This window comes from Lagopus leucura, unplaced genomic scaffold (genome assembly GCF_019238085.1).
Source record: "Lagopus leucura isolate 7727_CA_CO unplaced genomic scaffold, USGS_WTPT01 Super-Scaffold_100049, whole genome shotgun sequence".
Classification (NCBI taxonomy): domain Eukaryota; kingdom Metazoa; phylum Chordata; class Aves; order Galliformes; family Phasianidae; genus Lagopus; species Lagopus leucura.
In genome coordinates this window covers 1,608,100-1,630,551 of record NW_024962295.1, presented here as the reverse complement: position 1 = coordinate 1,630,551, position 22,452 = coordinate 1,608,100, and the positions used below count along the sequence as shown (strand labels likewise).

Genomic DNA, 22,452 nt, shown 5'->3' with positions numbered 1-22,452 from the left:
GCCCCGCACTCAGCGCCGCCCCGCGCCCCGTCCCGCCGCCCGCCGCAGCGCCGCCATCACCGCGCGCCGCGTCGCAAGGGGAGGAGCCCGCGCAGGCGGACACGGAGCGGCGGGCGGAGCGGGGACGCGGCGCCTCCAGCCCCGCCCTGAGTGCCCTTCCCCCGCAGCCCCAACGCGGCACAGGCAGTCGTTCCAAAGGCAAATGTTTATTAGGTACACCGAACTTAAAAAAAAAAAAAACAACAACTTATGCAAGAAATACGCTTAAATTCAATCGGTAAATGTTATTGCAGTGGTGCTACGTTACAGACCGCCTTCCCGCTTTCAGCACAACGGGGGCAGCCCCGCGCGCTGAGGGCTGACCCGAGCTGCCCTGCGCTGAATCGGACGGCAGAGCAACAAACGCCGCCGTGCCGCGGTTCCGCCCGGCACAGCGCCGCCGTGCTGCGGAAGCATCTTCTGTCCGCGCTCCAAATGCAGGCCGTGCTGCGCTTCTTGCCGGCGGCGGCAGCGTTTCTCTCTCCGAAGAACAGCAGCAGCTGGCCCCGACAGAGGCCAGGAGGGGCAATCCGAACTCTTCCCCATGACAGACAAACAGACATGAATTCAAGGCACGGAGATTTTCAAAATTAACACTTTCTTTGGAACTCAGTACGAAGGAAGCCATAATTACAGTACAATACCGCATCACTTGTAAGTGTCACGGTGAAACCCTCAGGCTGCTCACACACAGGTGGGCGCGCACAGACACCTGAGCAGAAAAAAGACCCGTTGCTGTTCGGGCCGTGCACGTGGGGACAGCCAGCACCACGCACAGGGCACGTGTTCACCGACTGCTTTATTTGCTCTTTCTTGACTGCGGGCCCACATTCAGATAAAGACATTCACGTCACCTCACTGTGATTGAGCCCTAAATGCTTTCAAAGTGGCTTCTGCCATCTTCAGTGCTGGCATAAAAAGGTCAGAAGAACAAACCTTTGCCTTTCCTGAGCGCTGCCCCTAGCAGACCTCACTCAAGCATGCACCCTTCCAAGTTAGGGAAGTCGACAAGCCCAAAACGTTTTTACTGAGTTTCAGGAATTGCAAACCGCAGCCGTGCAGAACAGCCTGCATTCAGCAAGGCCAGTGTAAGGCACAGCCCTGCCCTTCCTTCTGCTGTCCCTCAGCCCATAAGCTTCAATCTGGTCTCTCTTGTGGGGCTGAGCTCACAGCTTCATCTACCCATGAGGGAGAGCTCCTAGCAGAGCTTGGAAGGTGCTTGCAGAAGGAAACTGGGGACTGCAACTGTAGGGGCTACCATAGGATATCTCAACTACTTGAAAAGCTGGAGCAGCCAGCATGGTCCTGCCCCACTTCTCTGTCCAAGTGAGCACCTCCTGTTCCTGTACCATCGGCCTCTCAGACACTGCAGGGTTACAAATCCTGTTTAAAAAGCTTGAGTCAATTATCAAAGGGATCCATATCAGCATCATTCACATTAAGCGTATCTGTGCTTCACAGTGGAAATAAGCAGTCTTTAGTGAGAGCTGCACTGGTGCCAATAAAAAATAAATCAGTACAACTCAGGACTTATGGTGCTATAAAGAAAGCACAGAGCTTAATTCACAAAAGGTACCAGGCCCACACTGGAAATGAGCTGTCTAATGGTACAAAAAGGAGAGAATCCACAAATAATGCCTACATAGGCACAAGCAAGAAAGGAGCCTACAGCCAAACTGACTGACTACCAGGCCATGCTGTATGCTTGGCAGCTGATGAACGGGGCACACGGGCTACAGCTACAAGCAGGAAGGCACCAGCTGCACCCACGTTTTCCACACAGAACCTGCCCAAAGCCAGGATGACAAAACATTCACTTTCTTCTGAGTTCACATCACATTGCTAAGAAAGGAAGGACGTATCTCATGAACTTTGGAGCAGGACGTAGTGGAAATCAAAATACAGAAGGAAAATATTTGATTTCTTTTTAAGTGTGGAATACATAACGGATAATTAATGGTTTAACAGAGGGAGATATTAGACAGCTCTTAATATTTGCACCTATTTGCACTTTGGGGAGACCTGATCCCTGTGCCTGCACAGAGTTGGGCTGACAGCACTGGTTTGCTTTGGAGATGCTAAGCCTACAACCATTTATGATGCAAATCTTTTGATTATGGTGGAAGACATTCAAAACTTTCTCCCCTGGCTGATAGAGGAAAAACAAACAAACAAAAAAAAAATCAACTGGCTCAACAACAAACTGCAGTCAGCCAGAGTGCAGAGAGGTTTAAGCTTCGACTCCATCTACACCCAGGTGAAGCACATCAGAGAACAGGTACCTCAGGAAGGCAGCCTCCTAAATAACGTATCCTTCTGCAAACATGGTTCAATCATTCTCTTCTACCACATCTACAAATACAGTTCTATGAGAGCAGTTCTTAAGTGCAAATCAGACTCAAAAAGCAAGAAGAAAGTGTCTGCTTGTTCTAAGGAAATAACTATATGAATAACTACCATTCTAGCGATGCTCCAAACCTACCTGGCTCTGCATACAGGTTCCCAAGAACTGCAACTAGAAGTTTTTTTCTACATCTACATTTCTGCATTTACAAGTTCATTCAACACTTGCAATTTCAAAAATAATAGGTAACGGTACATAATTTGTTAATAAAATACAATGCAACTCTAAACTGAATTTTCAAAACCATAAAAAGCAGTATTTCACTATTTACAGGGTAGTGCAGTATTGTAAACAGACTAAAGGATGCCTATACATAAATGACACTGAATCAGGAACGCTTAAAAACAGTTTAGCATGACAATCAACATCACAAATCTGAATATAAACATGAAGGAAGTCAGAGGAAGGAAGAATATTTTTCAAACTGCATCTCTATTGAAGTGCTCCTATCATTTTTTACATTGTCATTTACAATGATGGCACGAGTTATATACAGTGTTAGTATATCATATCAGTTACTGGGCAATTACCATTGCTATCAGTGGACCTTATTCACAGGTACTAAAATAACATTTTTGAACAACACTCGGCGAGCAGACACACAGGAAACTTAGAAAAGAGTTCCATTTATATCCAAGTTCTGTCTTAGGTTCCCAAATGGCTTCCTATTTAGGGCAATGTGAATGTACACGGGGCTCATTTCCTAATTACATCATTGATGTGCAGAATTTCGTATTTTATCAATATTCTTTACATATACAAAGCAGTGTTTGGTATTCAGCCAGAAACTGAAATGTGTCCTTTCCTGAGGTTGCAAGTTAATGCATCACAAAGTGCAGCTCCCAGTGCTCTTTAAAAGTCACGACCGCGTGGCACTGAAAACGATGACTCCCAGTTTGGCACAGCTTCACTGAGGGTCAGAATTTCCATCTCATAAAGAAACAAAGATGGTGAAGAAAGTCCAGCAGAGCAAGCGGCATTCCACAGATGGTGCTTGTTTTACCCTCCTGAGTAAGCATGGACACCAGAACGCTGAAGCCAGCTCACCTTGCACAAACCGTATGCTTTTCTCTGCCCTGGCACTGACCAACCTCCCTACTGGCTGCTGTCAGAGTTTCTTTGAAAGGGAGTTCCCGAGTTTTCTGGTGACTAATAGGAAATCAGAAGATAGAAAATCCTGCTCATTTTCCAGCTCTCAAGTGCTATTTCAGTTTTCGCGAACTTGTGCCTCAGCTGTACAGCTGCACAATGGGAATAAAGAGACCAAGTGCAGAAATATAAAGAGGACTTAAAAGAAATACCTTTGCTAAGGAAATCTGGGTTGAAATACACGTGCTTTGCTGGCTACAGAATGAGCCAGGACATGTGATGCGGGAGTTATGGCTACACGGACAGCTGCACGGCCATTTTTCTAGTGACATGAAGGACCTGCAGAACTCCTCATCTGTGGCCAAGCAGCTTTTGCACTGGTTGAGTTGCGCTGAAGTGATTGTCTGAAGACCAATACTTGGCGGGTAACTGAATCATCTCTTCAGACGACAGATCTTGAAGACCCGTCTGTTTGCTGCAGGATACAGACTGAGTCCCCACCTGCTGCTAGGTCATTCATGGCGCCGTTATGAACAGCAGCAGAATCCAGAGTTCGTTCTTCTTTATCCCTTCAGTAGCTTAGAGGCACTTCGCAGCGAGCGAACCCAGCAACTTTCAGGCTTCATCTATACTACTTGGGAATTTAAAAACCAGGATTCCACGTTTGTTTCACACAGCAAACCTACACCCCACTAGTCACTAGTTTTCCATGTTATGTAGCCGTGCACTTCTGGTAGGCATTTGACAACACTACGAATGAGGTCCATGGCATCAAGGTACACAGTCCTCGCTGCAGTATGTTGCAGTGGCTCACTAAACAACCAAGATGTTGCTGTTCTTCAGAGAAAAACGTTTATCTGATACTTGTCCTATGGAGCTTAAATAGTCTCTTTTTTTTTTTTTTTTTTTTTGTATGCTTTCGCTTTTCCTTTAACTCTCAAACCATGCATGATCTGAAATAAAATCTATTTGGTTAAGCCATGTAATCTGCTTGTGAGAATGCATTGCATATGAATTGTAATCATACGAGCTGGTTTTTTTTGTTTGTTTTTCTTGACTGAAAGTAATTATCCTGGATAATTCTTTGAGATTTACTTGCCTATGTACTTTTCCAATTAGCAGAATCTGAAACACCTTGTAGGTATCCCTACTTAAGACACAGGCACAAGTGCTTGTGAAGGCACTTTCCCTACAAAGCTTCCAAGATTTAATTACTAAACACACATAGGACAACCATCTGATCACTAGCACAGCACAGTCTGGTTACTAGATAGATCTGTAGACAAGAGACCAGTTTAACTTAAATTAACCCTCCTTGCTTTTTTTTTTTTTCCTCTCTCCCCAAAAAGGCACAGGATACAATTTTTTATGACACTTAGGTAGGGAAAGGGCATTTTCCCACTTTTGGATTTATAAATCAGTCTTGCAGCAGACTACTGGATCCGTTCATGCCATCATCTTCTCCTTTTCTTCTTCTCCAAGAAGAAAAAATTACAGTTTAAAGCCCTTTTCATTATACCTATGAATGGTCACACAGCCGTGATACGATACTGGCCTGGGCATGGCTGCTACTCCTGTGATAATGCCCGTTGCAGGATCATAGCAAAGAATAGTGTCTGTGGCTTCACCGTTTTCCCGTCTTCCACCAAGGATATAGATTTTTCCATTACACACAGACATGCCACAATTCTCCTGTTCCAAAATACGCAAAGAAATACGTGATTATTTGAAAAAGAGAAATTTCAATTCACGCACGTCCACCCCAGTGAAAGGACAGCACTGTGACTACTGTTTGTAAACAGGCTGGTCTGTACCATTCCCTTCTCAAAGGGCCAATGCAGAAAGCACAGGGCGTGCAGAAAGCAGTGAACACTCCTACTGAGAGGGCTTTTTCAGGTCCAAGCCTTTACTTTGCATAGCTTGCACAAAGGATACAGCGGAGTACAGCTGAATATTGTGCTCAGAGATGAACATTTACATATCTGAGGTAAGGAAAGGCAAGAGGAAGCAGAGGATTTCAGAAGGACTGCAGCAGGCAGGGAAAAAAAAGGAACAAGTAGAAGCACTTTGGAGGAGTAAACAAGGGAGAAGGAAAAAAAACAGGTCGTGACTGAGAAAACAGAGAAATGACAACACTATGTCTTACTTGCAACAAAGAAAGTAAAATAGGGACCAGAACAGAAAGTAGTAAGAAAATAGGGAAAGACTGGAAAAAGTACAACTCTCAGATAAGGATGTGCAACAAAAAAATATCGATGGATGTCTAGAATCAATTATAAGAAAATTACTGTCTTCAATTTATATATAAAATATATAACAGGGCTTGACAGAGACCTATTTCTAGACACTTGAAATGTTATCCAGTCTACTGTTACTCTCTTGTTCAACAGTAACTTCTCTCGAAGCCTGGGCTGCCTAACACTGGCTCTCAGCTTAAAACCTATTAGTTTAGTCTCTTCTCATCTACTATACAGATGAAGAAGTAAAGCAAGAATGGAATCAAGAGACACAATTTTAAGAGATTTAAATCAGCTTCTATTAATTTCCTCCCAAGATATTCATGTAAATCAGTACCTTTCAGTCGTGTTTAATTACCTGTCTGCTGAACGTGTTCTGTACGTGCATCCAGTAGTCCTCAACTGGATCATAGCAGTATATTGCCTTGGTGAGCCCACCAGCAACATAGATCAGATTGTTTAAAGACACAGCCGTAATGCATCTTTTTGCAATAGGGATAGTCGCACGGAGCAGCCAAGAATTCGTGTCAGGATCATAAGACTGAACCTGAAAACAAACACATGCATTTGAGATTAAAAGCCCGCCCGAGATGAGAGCGTGGCACACCCACAGTTTGTAAGAAGGAAGCAATGCCTGGTGGGCAGTGCCGCACCAAGAAAATGAAGTCCGTATAAATATAGGTGTTTTTTGCACAGTCTGTATTCAACACCTTTGTCCAGACAGTTTGGTTTAAGCCTCGCACAGCACATTTCATGTCCGCGACAGAAACCAAAGTAACAGCATGCTAATAAGCTCCTGTTTCCTGCTACGTATTTTCGTAGTTTTCCAATTCCATGCTCCACCCAAAGCCAATTAAAACAGATCATTTTCAAACCAGCATTTCTCTTCACTGTGGATAGAAGAGACGCAAGCAGTTAAGCGACCTTGTCAGAACACGTGTTGTCGTCAGGACCACCGCCGATCACAAACAGTTTGCCAACACAGCTGGTGACTGCAGGAGAGCTCACAGCTTCCTTGAGGGGAGCCACCTCTGTCCATCGATTGGAAAACGAATCGTAGCACTCCACGCTGCTGAGGCGGTTCTGCCCATCGTACCCTCCAACGACGTAGACCTAGGCAAAATGGTGAGAATGGCCATCGTTTCCTTTTTAGAGTCATTATTGAACTCAATTATGAAAGAAATGCTGCAGAAACGCTGATTTTTTTTTTTATGTTTTATTTTTAGGTTTTCGCTTGAAGGGATGCTTCCATAAAAAAATATACGTATATTACACGGAAGAAGAATGTGGCCTAAAATAATAGTTCCAGCAGAGTTTCCATTTAGTCACACATAGAAAGACCATGCAAACAGACACTATAATAAAACAGAAACAGAACTCCACTATTTGAATGGCACTTACAAAAGCAGGCACTTCTCAGCATTTCCCACGTGAAAGGCCACATTCAGCAGAAGCTACTGCAGAAGTGCACCTGAACACACATCTGCTCTTCTGTTTTACTTTTTTCTACTTGCTTACAGAAGTCCTTCCTCTCTGTTTCCTGTGGCATCTCTCACACTTAAGAAGCAGATCTCAGCATTAATTGTGCCCACCCCCCTTCCTCTGCTTGCTGCATCTCTAAAACTTACTGCAACGGACCCCACACAGCCCTTCCCTAAAACTTCCATTAATGGAGTCAGCTGATCCCAACTACTAGTTTCACATAAAGGCACAAATAAATCTTCATTTCCTTACAGTAACACAGCAGGTTAATTTCACTATTAAACACTAAATAAAAGAACGGAGAGAAGACAAAGCAGTACTGCTTTTTCTTAAAAACAGCATAAATCATTTTGATTTCGAGAGCGCTTTTGAAAGTGGGTGAATTCTGATATATCTTTGCCTGCAAAAAAATCCCCAAAACTTGGAGCTAAGACATTCTGATGACAGCTCACAAAAAAAACTTTGAGGATTTTCTGTTCCATGGACAGTGAATGACCAATCAAGAGCACAATTCTTTTAATTACTACCTTATTTGAACGTATGAAATACAATTTAATGGGACATGCAACAAGGTAATACTAAACATGCACATACGTCTTCTCCACTACTTTCTTACACATATGAAACACCCCAGCTGAAGGAATTATAAATGTACTTCTCTTACTTTACCAAGAAGAACAGCCATTTTATGACGCCATCTGCCTTTATTTAAGGAGGCAACTCTGATCCAAATGTTAAGCTGAGAGTTATAAATCCAGACATCCCGACTATTGATTCTTCCACCTTTAAAAACAAAGATATGCCAGTCTGAATAAATTAATGCCAGAATGAGAAGCGTCAGCTACACCGTCATGCCCCTCTATGGGGGGCAGTGGAATTATACTCTTCATACTTGCTTGAAGTCAGTTTCAGAGGATTTCAAAACATGAAAACATAGACAAGTTGTTTTACTTCTGTAAACCTCTCTCAGCAACACGCTGCTATCACATCAGATTATCACGTCAGATCAGAATGCACCTTAATGGCTTCTGCCCATGCTTTTCAGACTTCCTCGAGTGTAACTACCTGGACAAGACACTCAAAACGGGAATCTTAGCTGCTGCTGTGCCTTGGGGAACATTGCTAACATGAGCCGCTTCCCCCTCTTTGATCCATGCACCATCTCCTGCTTTTTACACATTGTTCAAGTGACAAAGGCACTACAAACCTGAGGTGACAGGTTCTTTGCTTAAAGTAACACGTGCTGTGCCATATGATCTATCCTTCCTAGGAGGACTAAGTGAGGGGTATCTAAAAAAGACTGCAAAGGCCTGGCATAAAGTGGATCACCAACTCAGACGCTCAAATTGGAAGGAATTGCAAGGATTATTCACCTGAAACAAGGATATCATTCCGCAGGGCGCACACTGCATACTCAGATTTGGTAAACTCTGGAAGTTTGGCCAGTGATTTCCATTCTCCTGTTACAGGGTCGTAGCACTCGGTGTACGGCAAGTTAAACCCTCCAACTCTTTCACAGCCTCCAACAACAACTATCACCTCAGAATAACCAGTTGACCTAAAAAAGGGAAAACAGAACTCAGATGTAAGAGGTACTTATCTGTACATGGAGGCCAAACATCTTCAAAACCTGTTTGGAAAAAAAAGGTCAGAAAATTCAAGACAAAAAAGAAATCAAGAACTCTGAAAGTAAGCATGAGATAGTCTGCAAAGCTTCCATTCTGCTCCACCCTCATTCTCCTTCTGACCTGATGCTTCTGCATTATATGTACTCTGTGTTCACAGTAGTAGAAAAATCCACTACATTTTAATCCACATTTGAATGCAGAGAATCAACCATCTTCTACAAGCAAATCGAGCTAGGAATGAATTCCATCCCTTCTCTCCAGTGCATAATTAGGAACGTTCCTCAAAATCCTTTCTCTTCAGGGTTTTAAAAAGAATTTTGCACCAGTACAGTTATTTCAAGGTCTGCTGTGTAATAATCAAGTAAAATAACGTAAGATTTACTTTTAGTAAGCCTCATTGTTGCTCTGTGCTTTAACTTTGATCCTCATGACTAGAGAGATCCCGTTCATAACACTGCTGAGTATCCCTCTGTCTGAAAACAAAAAAAGCCACCCTGCTTTATTTTTTTATTGAGCTAAAACTTGTATGGGCTGCACCCAGATTTCCTAATATTTGAAGTCATGCATACGTATATTAGCTTATAAATCCTGATGAAAATTTCCCTGCTTTGAAGCATCACAAACAAAACCATTTAGCTCATCTACCTCCTTGTCACATAAAATACACCCTTCTATCTTACACAAAGGCAAAGGTACTGAAAAGGCACTGTAAGAAAGATTACACAGTGAAGAACTGCATCTGTGGAGGCACTTTACACACCTGAACTAGACAGGAGAACACTTTTCTGCTGCTCAGCTTTGAAGTGATGTTGATTCTTGGTTTCTGTGTATTTATTTGAAGTATTCATTTTAAAGAGAAACAGCTCTGAAAGGAATCTCTCGAAAGGTAGGAGAGGAAAACCTTCTGTACCTCTAAGGCAGTACCCACGGAAATGAAAGTTTTCTTAAGAGCAAGTTATTAATCTCACAACCTGCCCAGAGGCAAGCCTAGGTATTCACTAACTGTGCTGAAAATGTGTTTGTCTGCAGATTACTTTTTAGATTAGAACCAAGCCCTCTATTTACTGGAAAGCTTACTGTACTGAAGTGTCAACATTTACTTTCAAATCAGCTGAACAAAAAATCTCGGATTGAAGAGGGCTTGTTATGAGAGCTGTGCTCCTCAAAGGGGATATTAGTTTAGTACAACGTTTTAAATCCAAAGAAAAAGAAATATCCTACATAGCTTTAGCACCTACGTAGCCATACGCTTTCTTCAATTGAGAAATATTTACTCTGTGCCATTTTCCTTGAACAAGTCTTGCACTGTAGAGGTTTTAAAGTTAGTTCTAAATGAACTAACGATATCTGTGAATGGAGGTTAGAAGCTGCTGCAGCTCCCAGACAGAATGTGAAGCAGGGGTACAGGGGGTCCTCCTGACAGCCCTCAAAGGAAACAGCATGAGCAGAGGAACAGAGGTGAGCTGGAAGTCCCAGGGGAGACCCTCCAGTTGTGAGGAGGTGAGAGAATGGACAAAGGGGAATGGAGACAGCTGACAGCATCACATTATCCAGAGCACTCCTAAAGCAGCTTTCCAAGGGGTCCTGAGCTGCACGCAGCCCTTTGGCCTCAAGGACAGTGCCAAGCACCACCACTGTCAGCAGCACTAAAGAACCTCCAGTAATTCAAAGAGACTCCATTCAAAACCACTTTAGGTGTGTGGGAGACTGCATGTCTCCTGTAAGTACAGCTCCTCCTGGGTACTGACTTGTGTAGTGAATGGGAAGACAGAAATGTCAAGTGAAATCAAAAGTCACCTCTTTTGAGCCACCCACCTTCTTTGAACACATTTCTGTAAGTAGCCAAAAAAGATGCGTCAAAAGGTTTGTAACTGGAGCAACTTCTCACCAGTTAAAGAGAACACTCAGGAATCAGACAGCTTCAGAGGAACTGAGCGATAAAGGAATTCATGGGAACATGAAAATCTAAAGATAATTTGAACCACAGAACAGCACGAGTCCAGTCAGTAGCTTTTTTGTTTTTAGTCTTGTTTTGCACTTGGAAATTTGCTATTGCTCACTGCTTGAACAGTGCTCACAGACCTGCTGTGTACACAGCCAGCAGGGGACAAGAGAAATCCAGCCTTAGCGTGTCACTATGTCACTGCAGGTGCACAACTGCACAGGACCCCCAGCGAGACCTCCTGTGTCTGTCAGCAGTGTCTAGAGGCACACAGCACTGAAACGAGCTGCTCACCCCATGTTTTGCACTGTGTGCCTCAGGTACCTCCTCACTGGCCTCCAAAAAAAAAAAGATTAAAAGAAAAAAAAAAAAAAAAACAACTGTGAAAAAAAAATCTACGCTGTTTTTTTTAAAAAAATGAGCAGACCACACTTTAACTGCATACATGTCCACACAAGGAATCGTATGCTGTTTCCATAAGTTTCAGGCAAAATGCTTGCTTGGGAGATTCTGATGCTACTGCCTGTTTCCTTTTAGAAAGAGTTTATATTAAAAAAGGAATTGGAAGAAGTCCAAGAAAGAAGAGATTTCTCCAATGTCATCCGCTCCCCAAATCTCCAAGAAATGCCCAGAAAAGCTGGGATGAAAACAAGGGCAAGGGGAGACCTGGTAACTGTTTTAAAACATCACCTCTTTTTGCTATAGGCAACCGAAACAAATCGGCAAACAAACAGGCAGAAACAAATGACAAAGAACTATTCCACAAATGTAATCTAGAAAAGGGGAAATAATTCCTGCTGGGAGGCCAGCCAGCCTTTTCTCTTTTAATGACTTCTCTCACTCCTGCCTACTCAGATTCATGTTGCTGCTTATTAGGCCTAGCAGGAAGAAACACGAGGCAGCCTGAAATCACCTGCATTAGGCAAGGTATGGCATTTACAAACTGGAATGCTACAGACACTGCCACAGCTCCCTCAGACCGACTCAGGGAACTCCTCACAAACCAGCATTCCCAGCTCCTGATCTTCAGTGAACCAAAAGCTCCAGGCCCTCCATGGCGCTGCACAGCTTTAAAAAGCCGACAGCAGGGCTGCAAGGGGCTCATAGAGAGCATCACCTTCACACAGCACCTGATTTAAGACTGCAGTTTAAATCAGCTGGAGGTAATGACAAACCATCGTGTCAACTACGTGTAGAGGTAAGGCTTTTACTGGGAAAATACTTGGGCTGGGGGAAAGGTCATAACACCACCGGCCATTAATTGCATTCCCCTCGCAAATTCAGTCACCGTTTGTATTTTTGTAACACACCATTAAGTAGCAGTAATTCTGGATTATTAAAATGTCATGGAATAAGCATGAAATATTTCAGGAACTGTTTCATAATTTTTTAAAAAGGAAAGATATTATGTCTTTATAGTTAACAACCTGTTGTTCTGTTGTCTACTGCAATTTTTTAAAGCATTTTACAGCGTAACAAGTAAATCTTCTGCATATGTATCCCCATCCATATTGTCTGCACCACAATGCACACTTATGTGACTACTATAAAAAAAAGGAAAGGATGTCAGAAAATGGAATTGCTTACTTGCTGCAGCATAGCAAGTTGATTTCAAGATGCTGCCACTGCATGAAATAAGACAAAAATATTTCACTTGCAACATAGAATACCTTCATTTATCTGTAAAATATTGCCTTATTTCTATTTTCTAGGCACATGTGGGGAAGCACACAGGTATAAATGCAGTGCTCCAGAATGCAGACCAAGATCAAATGCAAATAAATCTTTGCTAGGAGAGTGTATCAAATCATATAAAATAAACTACTCCCTCACCTGCGTGGCCGAGTCCTGGGAGACATCATCTCATTGCCAAGGATATGGTACCTCCTGGCCTCGTGCAGCAGCTGGTAGCACTCTGGGGAATTCTGTATCAGCTGGTCCACTTCCACGGTCTGAACGAAGTAGTTGGGGTGTAACAGCGGGAGCCTGACGTGCGTCAGCAGCTCGTGTAACACCGGCCTTCGCAGCTCGACCGCCCGGTACACCCAGCGCATGACGGCCTCGAACACCATCTCTTCCTTGGTGATCACCAGTTCATCGCTGCAGATGTAATCAATAAGCTCATCTTTGCCCAGCTCGAGGAACTCTTCGTGCTGGGACACGTCCTCAAACGTCTGCAGTGCAAAATTCCGGCACTTGGTGAACAGTGTCTTGAGCGAGTGCGTGTCTGCGAAGCGCTGGATGCCCAGGCAATTGCAAGGGTCCAGCTGTTCTTCCAGGAACTTGGCACAGGCATCGCGCAGAACGCTGATCTGAAAGAGGCTCGATGTTTCAAAGAGATACTGCACGTTCTCTGTAGTGATTTTCACCTTGCCAGTGTACACATACTGCAAGAAGCAGTCCATAGCTTCAGCTAGAATGCCGTTGATCTCCACCAGCATCTCCCTGCTTTCTCGGTGGTCGTTGCAAAACATGGCTCTGAAGTAGCTGCTGCAGGCTGAGAGCACCGCGCGGTGGCAGGGAAACTCCCGGCCCTCCACACAGATAATGACATCCGTGAACAGCCGGCTGTCTCGGAACTCATTGAAGATCTGCAGAATGCTTTCAGCGTGCGACGATCCCGAGGAGAAGTCAAAAAACTCAGGGCCTGACAACGACTTTGGGTCCATTTCAAAAACTTTCCGCTTGGTTGCAGGGGAATCTCGTATCCCACTATCCTCTCTATTCAGTCTGCGTCCCAATATTAGTACCATTGTTACATCAGTTGGCTATAGAGTCATTGAGAAAAGCTGGCCGAGTTTCTTCTCCGCAGTGCTACGGTCTGAAAAATCGAAAACACTTCAGCAGTCAGTCTGATATCTGCTTCGCTTCATCACCACAAACAGCCAAGATGCCCATGGGGGCACACAGTCAGTGCAGCTTTCCACCTTTACCAGGGCTGACCCAGCAGCTCACAGCAAGTGACCTTGCGCAGCGCAAGGCAGCGCCACCTGTTCACATTAAACACAAAGCGTGCTCCGTGTACTATGTGTACACTATACATAGAACAGGTGTCAGGCCTGACAAATTCTGAACACCCCAGCATCGCTAGCATAGGATTAGAGCTCAACGTAAGTGAAATGGGAGCTCAGCGTCAGCAGATTGCTTTACTGACACAAACCAAGGGCTCTCCTGCACAAAGCTCCAGAGCTTGGGCTCTTCTGGCTTTTGGAGCCTTCATGTAACGCTGTAATCAAGCTAACCAAAAGGTTGGGGGAGAAAAAAAAAAAAAAAAAAAAAACTTGCAATATGTAAATATGCAAAAGAGTTGAGATAAATCACTCCTTTACCTGTTATCACAAATACCATAACACTTACACTGCCAGTGGTTAACAGCCATCAGTTCTCTCAATGAACAGCTTTGACCACTGTTTTCACTTTTCCACTCCCCATATCTAGAAACTAGTTCACTAATAACCTAAGCTGGAATTAATAATGAATGTAAGCTGTTAAAACAGAACTGCAAAACAGAATAGAGAATGACATTTGTGTAAAGCTACTGAACCTAAAAATCAAGGGAAGTTTACTGAGGAAAGAAATTCTCTGTTCTCCAAAGAACTACAGTTACTAGCAAAAACACTGCCTTCTTTTTGGTTTTAAATACACAGTGCACAACAACCCTCCCAGTACAGATTATTAAAGTGCTGGAGTAGCAAAAATACTCAAATGCTAGTAAACACCAAAACTAAAATTTTTAGGTGAAGAAAACACAACAATGTGCAGATCCTGAATATTAGAGGCGATGTGGTCAGTGGGTCTGGCAGTTCACCAGCACTCCTGGACTTGGAACTGAACTGGATGGCTGTCCAGCAGAACTCCACGCCAGCAGAGGGCTGGGCAGAGCAGCCCAAGGTTCTCACACGGACACCATCCCACATGCAGGTACCTCCTATGTGCATGTCTAGGAGAACGTGCCCTGAATTATTTTAAAGCTCACGGATTATTTTTTTTTCCCTGCAAATACTTGAGGAGGTGCTTTGGTTTCCCTTGTTCCCAATGTAGAGTCAGTAAACACCAGTTCCTAACACAGCTTAGATTTCCTGACACGTTAGCATGTTCAGAGCTGCAATTACCCCATCCAAATCTGCCCGCACCACTGCTTACTACAGAACACAACCAGCCATTCTTTCCTACCTTAAATAAACACAGCACCTTTAAAAGGCACCACCTCTGCAAGGACCAGGGAGGTGTGAGATACGTCTACCTACTCACTGAAAAAGGGTGCTCTAAACCTTCCATATGAACTCCTTCACACACATTTACAGGGCAGATTGTCGGTGTACTCCTTTATCCTACAGAACAGTTCATTTAATCCAAATTAAAACAGGCTCAGTTGTCACTGCACTGTCTGAAAAACACTGCTGCAATGGGCACATCTAGCAAAATCTCTCTGAGGCAACCAGCTAACGAGGCATCATTAAGGCAGCCTGATCTGTAACAGATATTCTGTCCGAGGAATTTATTTCCCAACCATTCTGCCCGGAATGACGCAGCCCACATAAAAACCAAGAACAACAACAGCCATCACCACCTCCACGGCTGTGCTGCCAGCACCCAGCTTTGTCTGCAGTCAATTCCATACTACTCAGCACGGGAACCTGGGCAGAAGTGAAGCGATTGCAGTAGAAAAGGGAAACGTAACAAAGAAAATCTAAATATAAACCCTAAAAGATCGATTCTGGTGGCACGGCTTTAGATGGCTGTTTCGTTCAAGTTAATGGAGAGTCTCCAGAACAAAGCAGGTCTTTAGTTAGAACTGGGACACCAGCAGACTGTGAGAGAGGGAAGGAAACTATGACTGTTCAACAAGAGCTGGGCTTTTTCTTCTGTGAGGAGTTAAAGACTTACAAAGATACTGCATGATGCAATCACCAACAAATGAAAATAAGGCCTTTGGGCTAAGACAGCTCACTGGAGGAAGCACTGCCTTCCTTATACTTGAAACTAGGAATAGCACCAAATTATTGGTCACCAAACAATTTGTGTATTTTTTTTTTTTAAGTGTCCCAACGGTTTAAAGAAATGGGAGACTAAAAAAAAATCCACAGAGCAAAACCTACTCCAGGGGCTAAATACTGTAATGTCACAAACAAGACACAATGAAGAAAAAAAATAATTAAACTCCAATGAAGAAATTACGGCTTTCATTATAAGATTTAATTTCTGTCCAATCACTTCTGTACATTTGCTGAAGCACATATTTACGTAAGACCACCACCAGTACTTGTAGGAAGCTTATGAGCAGAAAGGGGACTGACTTCTTACACAGCCCAACAGTGACAGGACAAGGACAAATGGCTTTGAAAAAAAAAAAAAAAAAAAAAAAAAAAAAAAAAAAAAAAAAAAAAAGGAAGGGAAATTTAGGTTAGATGTTAAGAATTTCATCCTAACCCAGAGGGCACTGATGTGCTGGCATTGCTGTGCAAAGAAGTTTTGTGTGTGTCCCATCCCCAGAGATGCTCGGGGCCGGGTCAGAGGATGCCCCAGGCAGCCTGAGCTGGTGGGAGGTGTTCCTGCCCATGGCAGAGGGGTTTAAACTACGTGATCTTTAATGTCCCTTCCAACCTAAGCCATTCTATGACTCCGCAACACTGTCATATTGGAGCTCCATCAGACACACGTATGCTTTTCTTGCACTCCTTGCTCTGTATGTCTTAAATGGACAAAATGCACCAGACTGCTTGCCTGAGTAAATGGCAGCAAAGAAAGACCTTAAACAAGCCACAGAGACTATGTATTCAAACACACTGCCTCCGACACGGATGCTCCCACACACACCTCCAAGTTCAGCTGGCTCACCAACAGGCAGTTCCACTGCCTCCTCAATGCCTGGAGGCTCAGCTGCACCTCAGAGGTTCCTCAAAAACATCCCCTAGCTGAAGCCCTAATCCAAAAGCCACCAGGTCCGTAGAACCTCTGCCATGACACCTTGTATCAGTGAGGTTCCTGTACAAACAGCTTCACACTGCACTCAACTCCTCCTTCCCCTGCTGCATTATCACAGAATAGCCTGGGTTGAAAAGGACCACAGTGACCATGTAGTTCCAACTACGTGCAGGGTCACCAACCAGTAGACCAGGCTGCCCAGAGCCTGGCCTTGAATGCCTCCAGGGATGGGGCACCCACAACTTCCTTGGGCAACCTGTTCCAGTGCATCAGCACCCTTTGAACCATTATGCCCCTTTTCACCCCCAGCTCTGTCAACTACCAGCTTGCTGGCAGCGTTTCCTTTTCTCACAGAACTAAGCGGCTCCATGTGCAGAAGGGACGGAGAGCAGCAGCAGCTCCGTGCAGCCAGCTAGCAGCGAGGCTCCCAGCAGCGGCACCACCATGCTCCCACACGGTGCAGTCCTGGGAGCTGCTGAGGCCGAGTGCTGCCGCACAGGAGGCAGCTCCCACCCCACACCCATCGCCTCCACACCGGTCCCTCGGCACGGCTGGGACACAGCCGCCTGCACAGGCAGGGCCGGCACAGCCCCAGGAATGGCAGGCCGCCTAACCCACAGCGCAGGATGGAGGAAGAGGCACAAGCTTTCCTTCCACCAATACCAAACACAGCGTCTTTTCTTCCTTCTGCACGACACAGCAAAATAAAGCTTTTTATTTTAAGGGAGCGTTTGCCGTTGGCTTAATAGGAGTGTCAGAACGATGGAAGCCTCCCGATAAACAGCAATACCTCAGCAATAAGAATCCAAAGCTGACTGATGAAGTACGGTTAGCGGCACTGCAGAAGTGTTTTGTTACAAACGTCAGCAACACCAAGATTCGGCAATAAACAAGGCTGTGACACACAGCGAGCCGGAGAGCCCTCAAAAATCGCCCGGCAAAAACAGGAACTGATTTGGACGTGAGACTCACGATTAATTGAGGCCCGAAATACCCCAAACCGAGAGGCAGGAATAAAAACAAACAAAACCCTTCAGCACGTGCGCGGCGTTCGGGCGCGCCCTGCGCGGGGGAGGTCAGCCCGGTCAGCGCGGCCGGCCGCGCACGGACCGCGCGTAGCGGCGCCAGTGCGGGCACGCGGCGCCCGCAGCCGGGGAGCGCGCGGGGAGCGCGGGCACGAACGGGCCCGGAAGCGCGGGCCGCTCTCGGCGCACGCCGCCACCTTCCTGTTTACACGGCCGAGCCGCCGCCCTTTGTCCCCGCGCGGGGCCGTAACTGCGGAGCCCGGAGCGCCGCGGGGCCGAGCCGTGCGCCCCTCAGCCGCCCCTTAGCCGCCCCCCAGACCTTCGCGCGACCCTGCGCGCAAGCGCGCCGCCGCCACCCCGTCCCGAGGCCGCCGCGCGCACGCGCGCCCTCCAGCTCACCTTCACCCCGCGCCGCACGGCTCCGCCCCCCCGCCCGCAGCCCAATCCGCGCCGCCGGGCTCCAACGCGCCGCCGCCCGGGTGAGCGGAGGGGAGCGGGGAGACGCGGGGTTACGAAACGGCGGTCGACCCCGGACCGCTGCGAGAGGCCGGCCGGTCCCGCCGCCCGCAGGCGTCGCGGAGGCACGAAGCTCCCGGCGGGACCCGGCGGCGGAGCTCCACCGCGCGCTTCCCTGCTGCCCCGCGGTCCCGCCCGCCTTTCGCCCTCCCGCCGCTCTGCACTGTTCTCACCCTCCGGGTTTCGGTGCCACCCGCAGCCGAGCAGGGGCCGGGCCGGGATCTCTGCGCGCCGCGGCGCCACCGTCCGTTGCCCGGCTCGGCGCGGAGCTCTCGAGTGCTGCCGGCCGCTGCCAGCGCCGCTCAAAACAAAGGGGCCGGGCGGGCACGTGACCCGCGGCACGTGACGGCGGCGCTGGGAGCTGTAGTCCGGCGCGGCGCTCGTTGCGCGGCCCTCGGAGCGGCCGCTCCCCGCACGGAGGCGCGCTGTGCTCCGCAGCGCCGCTGAGCCGCCCGGCTCCTCGCCCCGCGGCCCGGCCGTTTGCGGGATGTGCGCTATTTCTGCTCCGCCCTTCGGCGAAAGAACTCTCGCGAAGCCGCGGCGCCCGGCGGTGAGGCGAGGGTAAGGACGTGCGGGGCTAAGTTAAGCTCGTTATCGGACACCGAGTGAGGCCCTGTGCGACGCCAGGAGCGATGCGGCCGGTCGCTGCTTCCTCCAAGGCTCTCCACTGCTCCCATCTAGCAGTGCTGCCTGCCGCCGGGACCCAGTGGCCGCATGAGCAGCAAAACAGAATCGGGCGGAGGCTGCCACCCCCCCCACGTCCCCGTCCAGGTGCACTACCCTAACCAAAGTAGAAATAGTAACAAGCTAAAGTTCCTGTTACAAAGGCGAGATCAGATCTTAAAAGCATATGGCCTAAGGAACAATGTAGCTCCAAAAAACACATGGCCTGAAGCAAATGTTTTGCTTAAAATAGACCCTCCTGCCTGGCGTGCCCTTCTGACCGCTGGGACTGGGCCGGCCCTGCCCGGCTCAGCTCAGAAACAGGAGAGATTAAGGCACAATGGTGGGCAGGGAGGAACAGGTGCCTTGGGATGGCCCAAGGAGTTACAACTAAACTGCACGTGGCAAGGGTACCGAGTGTGAAAAGGGCAAATGGAGCACTTAAAATGAAAATAATAATTAAAAACTCGGTTGGGCAATCGGCGGCTTCATAACTCGCTCATAATGCAGCCGAGCGCTTCCAGCCCCAAGGGCCGGCACCAGCAGAGATGGAGGGCAGGAGGCTGTGCTGTGTGGGTCACCCACAGGGCTGGACCTCCGCTGCTCCAGGCACAGCAGCGTGCTGCGGGGAGGTTGAAGCCAATTATTAAAGATGGCTCATTTCTGTAAAGCTCTGTTAATACTTTCTTAGCAGTGTAAATCGATTGTTCGGCATTTCAGTATTTTCAGAAGAGGTCAGGGATGTTGCTGTCTCCAGCCAGCCTTAGGAAGGCTCTCAGCTAAAATTAGAAGCGCACGCCCAGCAGCATCCCTGTGTTTTTCTGGTGGTGCTGAGTCTGAGTCCCAGCATCGCCAGGCGCTCTCACACACAGCTCAGCAATGCCACCTAAACGGGTCAGCGCATTCCTCCCGCTGAAGGCGTTCACTATTTTAAGAAGCCATGTGCCGGCATGGCCCTGAGAATTTTCCGCTGCTGTGAGAGTGCCTTTGCTCCCTACCAGGTATTCAGAAAATTAAGCAAAGCCCAGACAGCTCTCAGGTGATTAATGCACACGGAACACAGAGACCAAAGAAAATCCATGTTTTCTTTTGGTCATTATTGGCTGTGAGGGACAGCTGTTGACAAGGGCAGCCTGAGGAAGGCTGTGACCTGGGAGCAGGCAGGGCTGGAGAATTGTCTGCCCAGGGACAGCGGGCAGCAACGGGCATCAGAGAGCCCACGTGCAGGCTGGGGTTCTATGGAAATGAGGAGTGAAGGCAGACAGGAAAGCTGGAGGCTCCTGGCCCACGCCAGCCCTGCTTTACCTCTCCTCCCAGCAGCCACTCACTCCTTCTAAGAGCCTCAAAACAAGGCCCATGGGAACAGTCTTCCCATGCAGAAAGCAGGTGTCTGCTTTTTCCACCCAGTATCTCCCATCTCCCAGGCCTGGGAGAAGGCTATGGGAGTGGAATCCCAAAGCTGAAAAGAACAAGCATTGCATCACTGCTGCTATAAACACTGAACTATTTCCTTTTTACAGCCATTACAGCACCAAGAGAGCATGAAAACAATGCCTAACCCGGCAAGACAGGGACTTGCTGGAGTTTGTCTGGAGCTTCCCTTTAGGGAGAAGCAAAGAAACGGCGTTGTCTGAGCTCCTTTTAGCCGCACAGGGCAAGACCTGAGGGGCTGTTGTTGCAGAACAGGCAGCAGATAGCACCTATAACCACCAACCAAGCACAGGCACGAGGCCGTACCTGCAGCACAGAGCCCGAGCTCACATGGCAGTGCTGCAGTGCCTGCTGGACCACCACGGCCCGACCGCAGCCCTCGCACCCCCTCCACGGCCAGCTGTTCTTGTGCACTCATTTCTGCACCACACGCCTTCCCTCGAGCCGTGCTGCTGCAGACACCAGACAGCAGAGCTCCAGCTTTGCCCTCCAGCCACACTTAGCCACTCTATTTTAAACCATTTGCCAGTACCAGGACCAGTTAATAGGCAGGGCACCATTTCATCTCTGAGTCCTTCAGGCACTTCACAAGTTAAATAAATCCCTTCTTCAGCCCAAGTGACTGCAAAGAGCTTTGTCAGTGAAGCAGAAGGTAAGGCAGGCCTCAAGCAAACATGATTCTTGAGGCCCACGTGCCCGGTCTGAAGGCAGCGGCTGCCCTGCTGGGATGGACAGGGGGATGTGGAAACAACTGTCGTATGGATGCAGCTGCTTCAGAACAGCACGTGAAATCCCCCCCGGATCAACGCCTGCTCGCCCGTCCTTTGTAAACAAGGCTCTGGGCACCTGTTCTGAGGCTGAAAATAGGGCTGCTGCTGGGCCTGAGATACCCCTAAAGGAGACGGCCGTGTGCCGCTCCACCATGGCTCCCACCTGCTCACAGCGCTGTGCCAGCCGAGGCCATGCTGCTGGGCTGAGGGCTTCCCATGGAGACAGGAGGGAAGATGCTATCAGAGTCATCATAAGGAGAACACCTTAATGAAGGTCTGCAGATTCCAGCCAGCAGCTAAATCAACACCTTGTTTTGCCAAGAAAATGTTGTGAAATCTGTGGCTTATGCTTTGATCCCAAGCCTTCCCTACCCACCTATTTGTGAGCAGGATCATTAGACAGAAATGACCATAAAACTCAGATCGGTCAGGTGGGAGCTGCCAATAATAAACACTGTCACGTTGCAGGGCCAACATGCTGCTGAATCTTGAGGGAAGAGTGGAAGGTGTAAACTACCACATGTGGTATGAATGCCTTCTGAGCCTTCTGGATTTAACACTTGTATGTAGGAGATGTTATTTTGTGTTTTAAAAAGGGGAGGAGAAATTAAATGAGGAACAAGTTGTTACGGTAGACAGGAAGCAATAAAAAGGCAAATACATCTCATTTCTTTAGAGGCTTATGTTCATGCTATTTATGTATTTTTTCCTATAACAAACCTAACATCCATCTTTCCTCTACCACTGAAGCCCATTGACAAGAATATGAGTTCCTCTGGCTACATCTTTCCCTGGGACCAGAATCACAGAAATGGAAAAAAGCATAATGAGAATTGTCCGTTTTCTTTTTGGTGGGAAAATCACATTTTTTTTAAGTAATTACTGATTGGCAGAGACAAACAAACAAACAACCTGCAGTAGCATTCCTAAGGCTAAAGCGGTACAATTAGCAGACAGACGCTCCGTTACCTGTTCGCCGCAGCCCCAGGCAGCCGGCCGCCCCTCGCCCTGCCCGCAGCCCCTCGCCCGCTGCCACTCGCTCCTGCCGCTCGAAGCTCTGCCCGGCTCCTCCTCCTGGCCCGGCACCAGCCTGCCCGAGGACCTGTCACTATTTCCAAACCTGAAGCGTTGTTGCTCGCCCAGCCTCGCGCTGCTGTCCCAATGCCCTACATTCCAGACAGCTGCCCTGATGCATCGCACAGCCCCGACTTGACAGCTCTCGAGGAGCTTTTGCAGCAGCCCCACGGCTCCTGGCAGGCCAGCAGCACAGCGTGCCAGGCTCGGGGCACGGCAGGGCTGCA

General features: G+C 47.4%; 1 protein-coding gene across 2 annotated transcripts; it reads right to left on the bottom strand.

Annotated features, from left to right (window-relative positions):
• Positions 1-190: 190 nt before the first annotated feature.
• KLHL24 (kelch like family member 24) lies at positions 191-22,177 on the bottom strand. Of its 2 annotated transcripts, none has more exons than XM_042885348.1 (7): positions 22,121-22,177; positions 12,655-13,642; positions 8,625-8,809; positions 7,916-8,034; positions 6,694-6,882; positions 6,128-6,316; positions 191-5,224 (listed from the first exon to the last, which is right to left on the bottom strand). In XM_042885348.1, the coding sequence occupies exons 2-7, from the start codon at positions 13,572-13,574 to the stop codon at positions 5,024-5,026; spliced, it is 1,803 nt and encodes a 600-aa protein (XP_042741282.1). In that variant the 5' UTR covers positions 13,575-13,642; positions 22,121-22,177; the 3' UTR covers positions 191-5,023. The 2 variants fall into 2 exon arrangements, with proteins under 2 accessions (XP_042741282.1, XP_042741281.1); XM_042885347.1 differs by lacking the exon at positions 22,121-22,177 and adding an exon at positions 18,461-18,545.
• Positions 22,178-22,452: the final 275 nt, after the last annotated feature.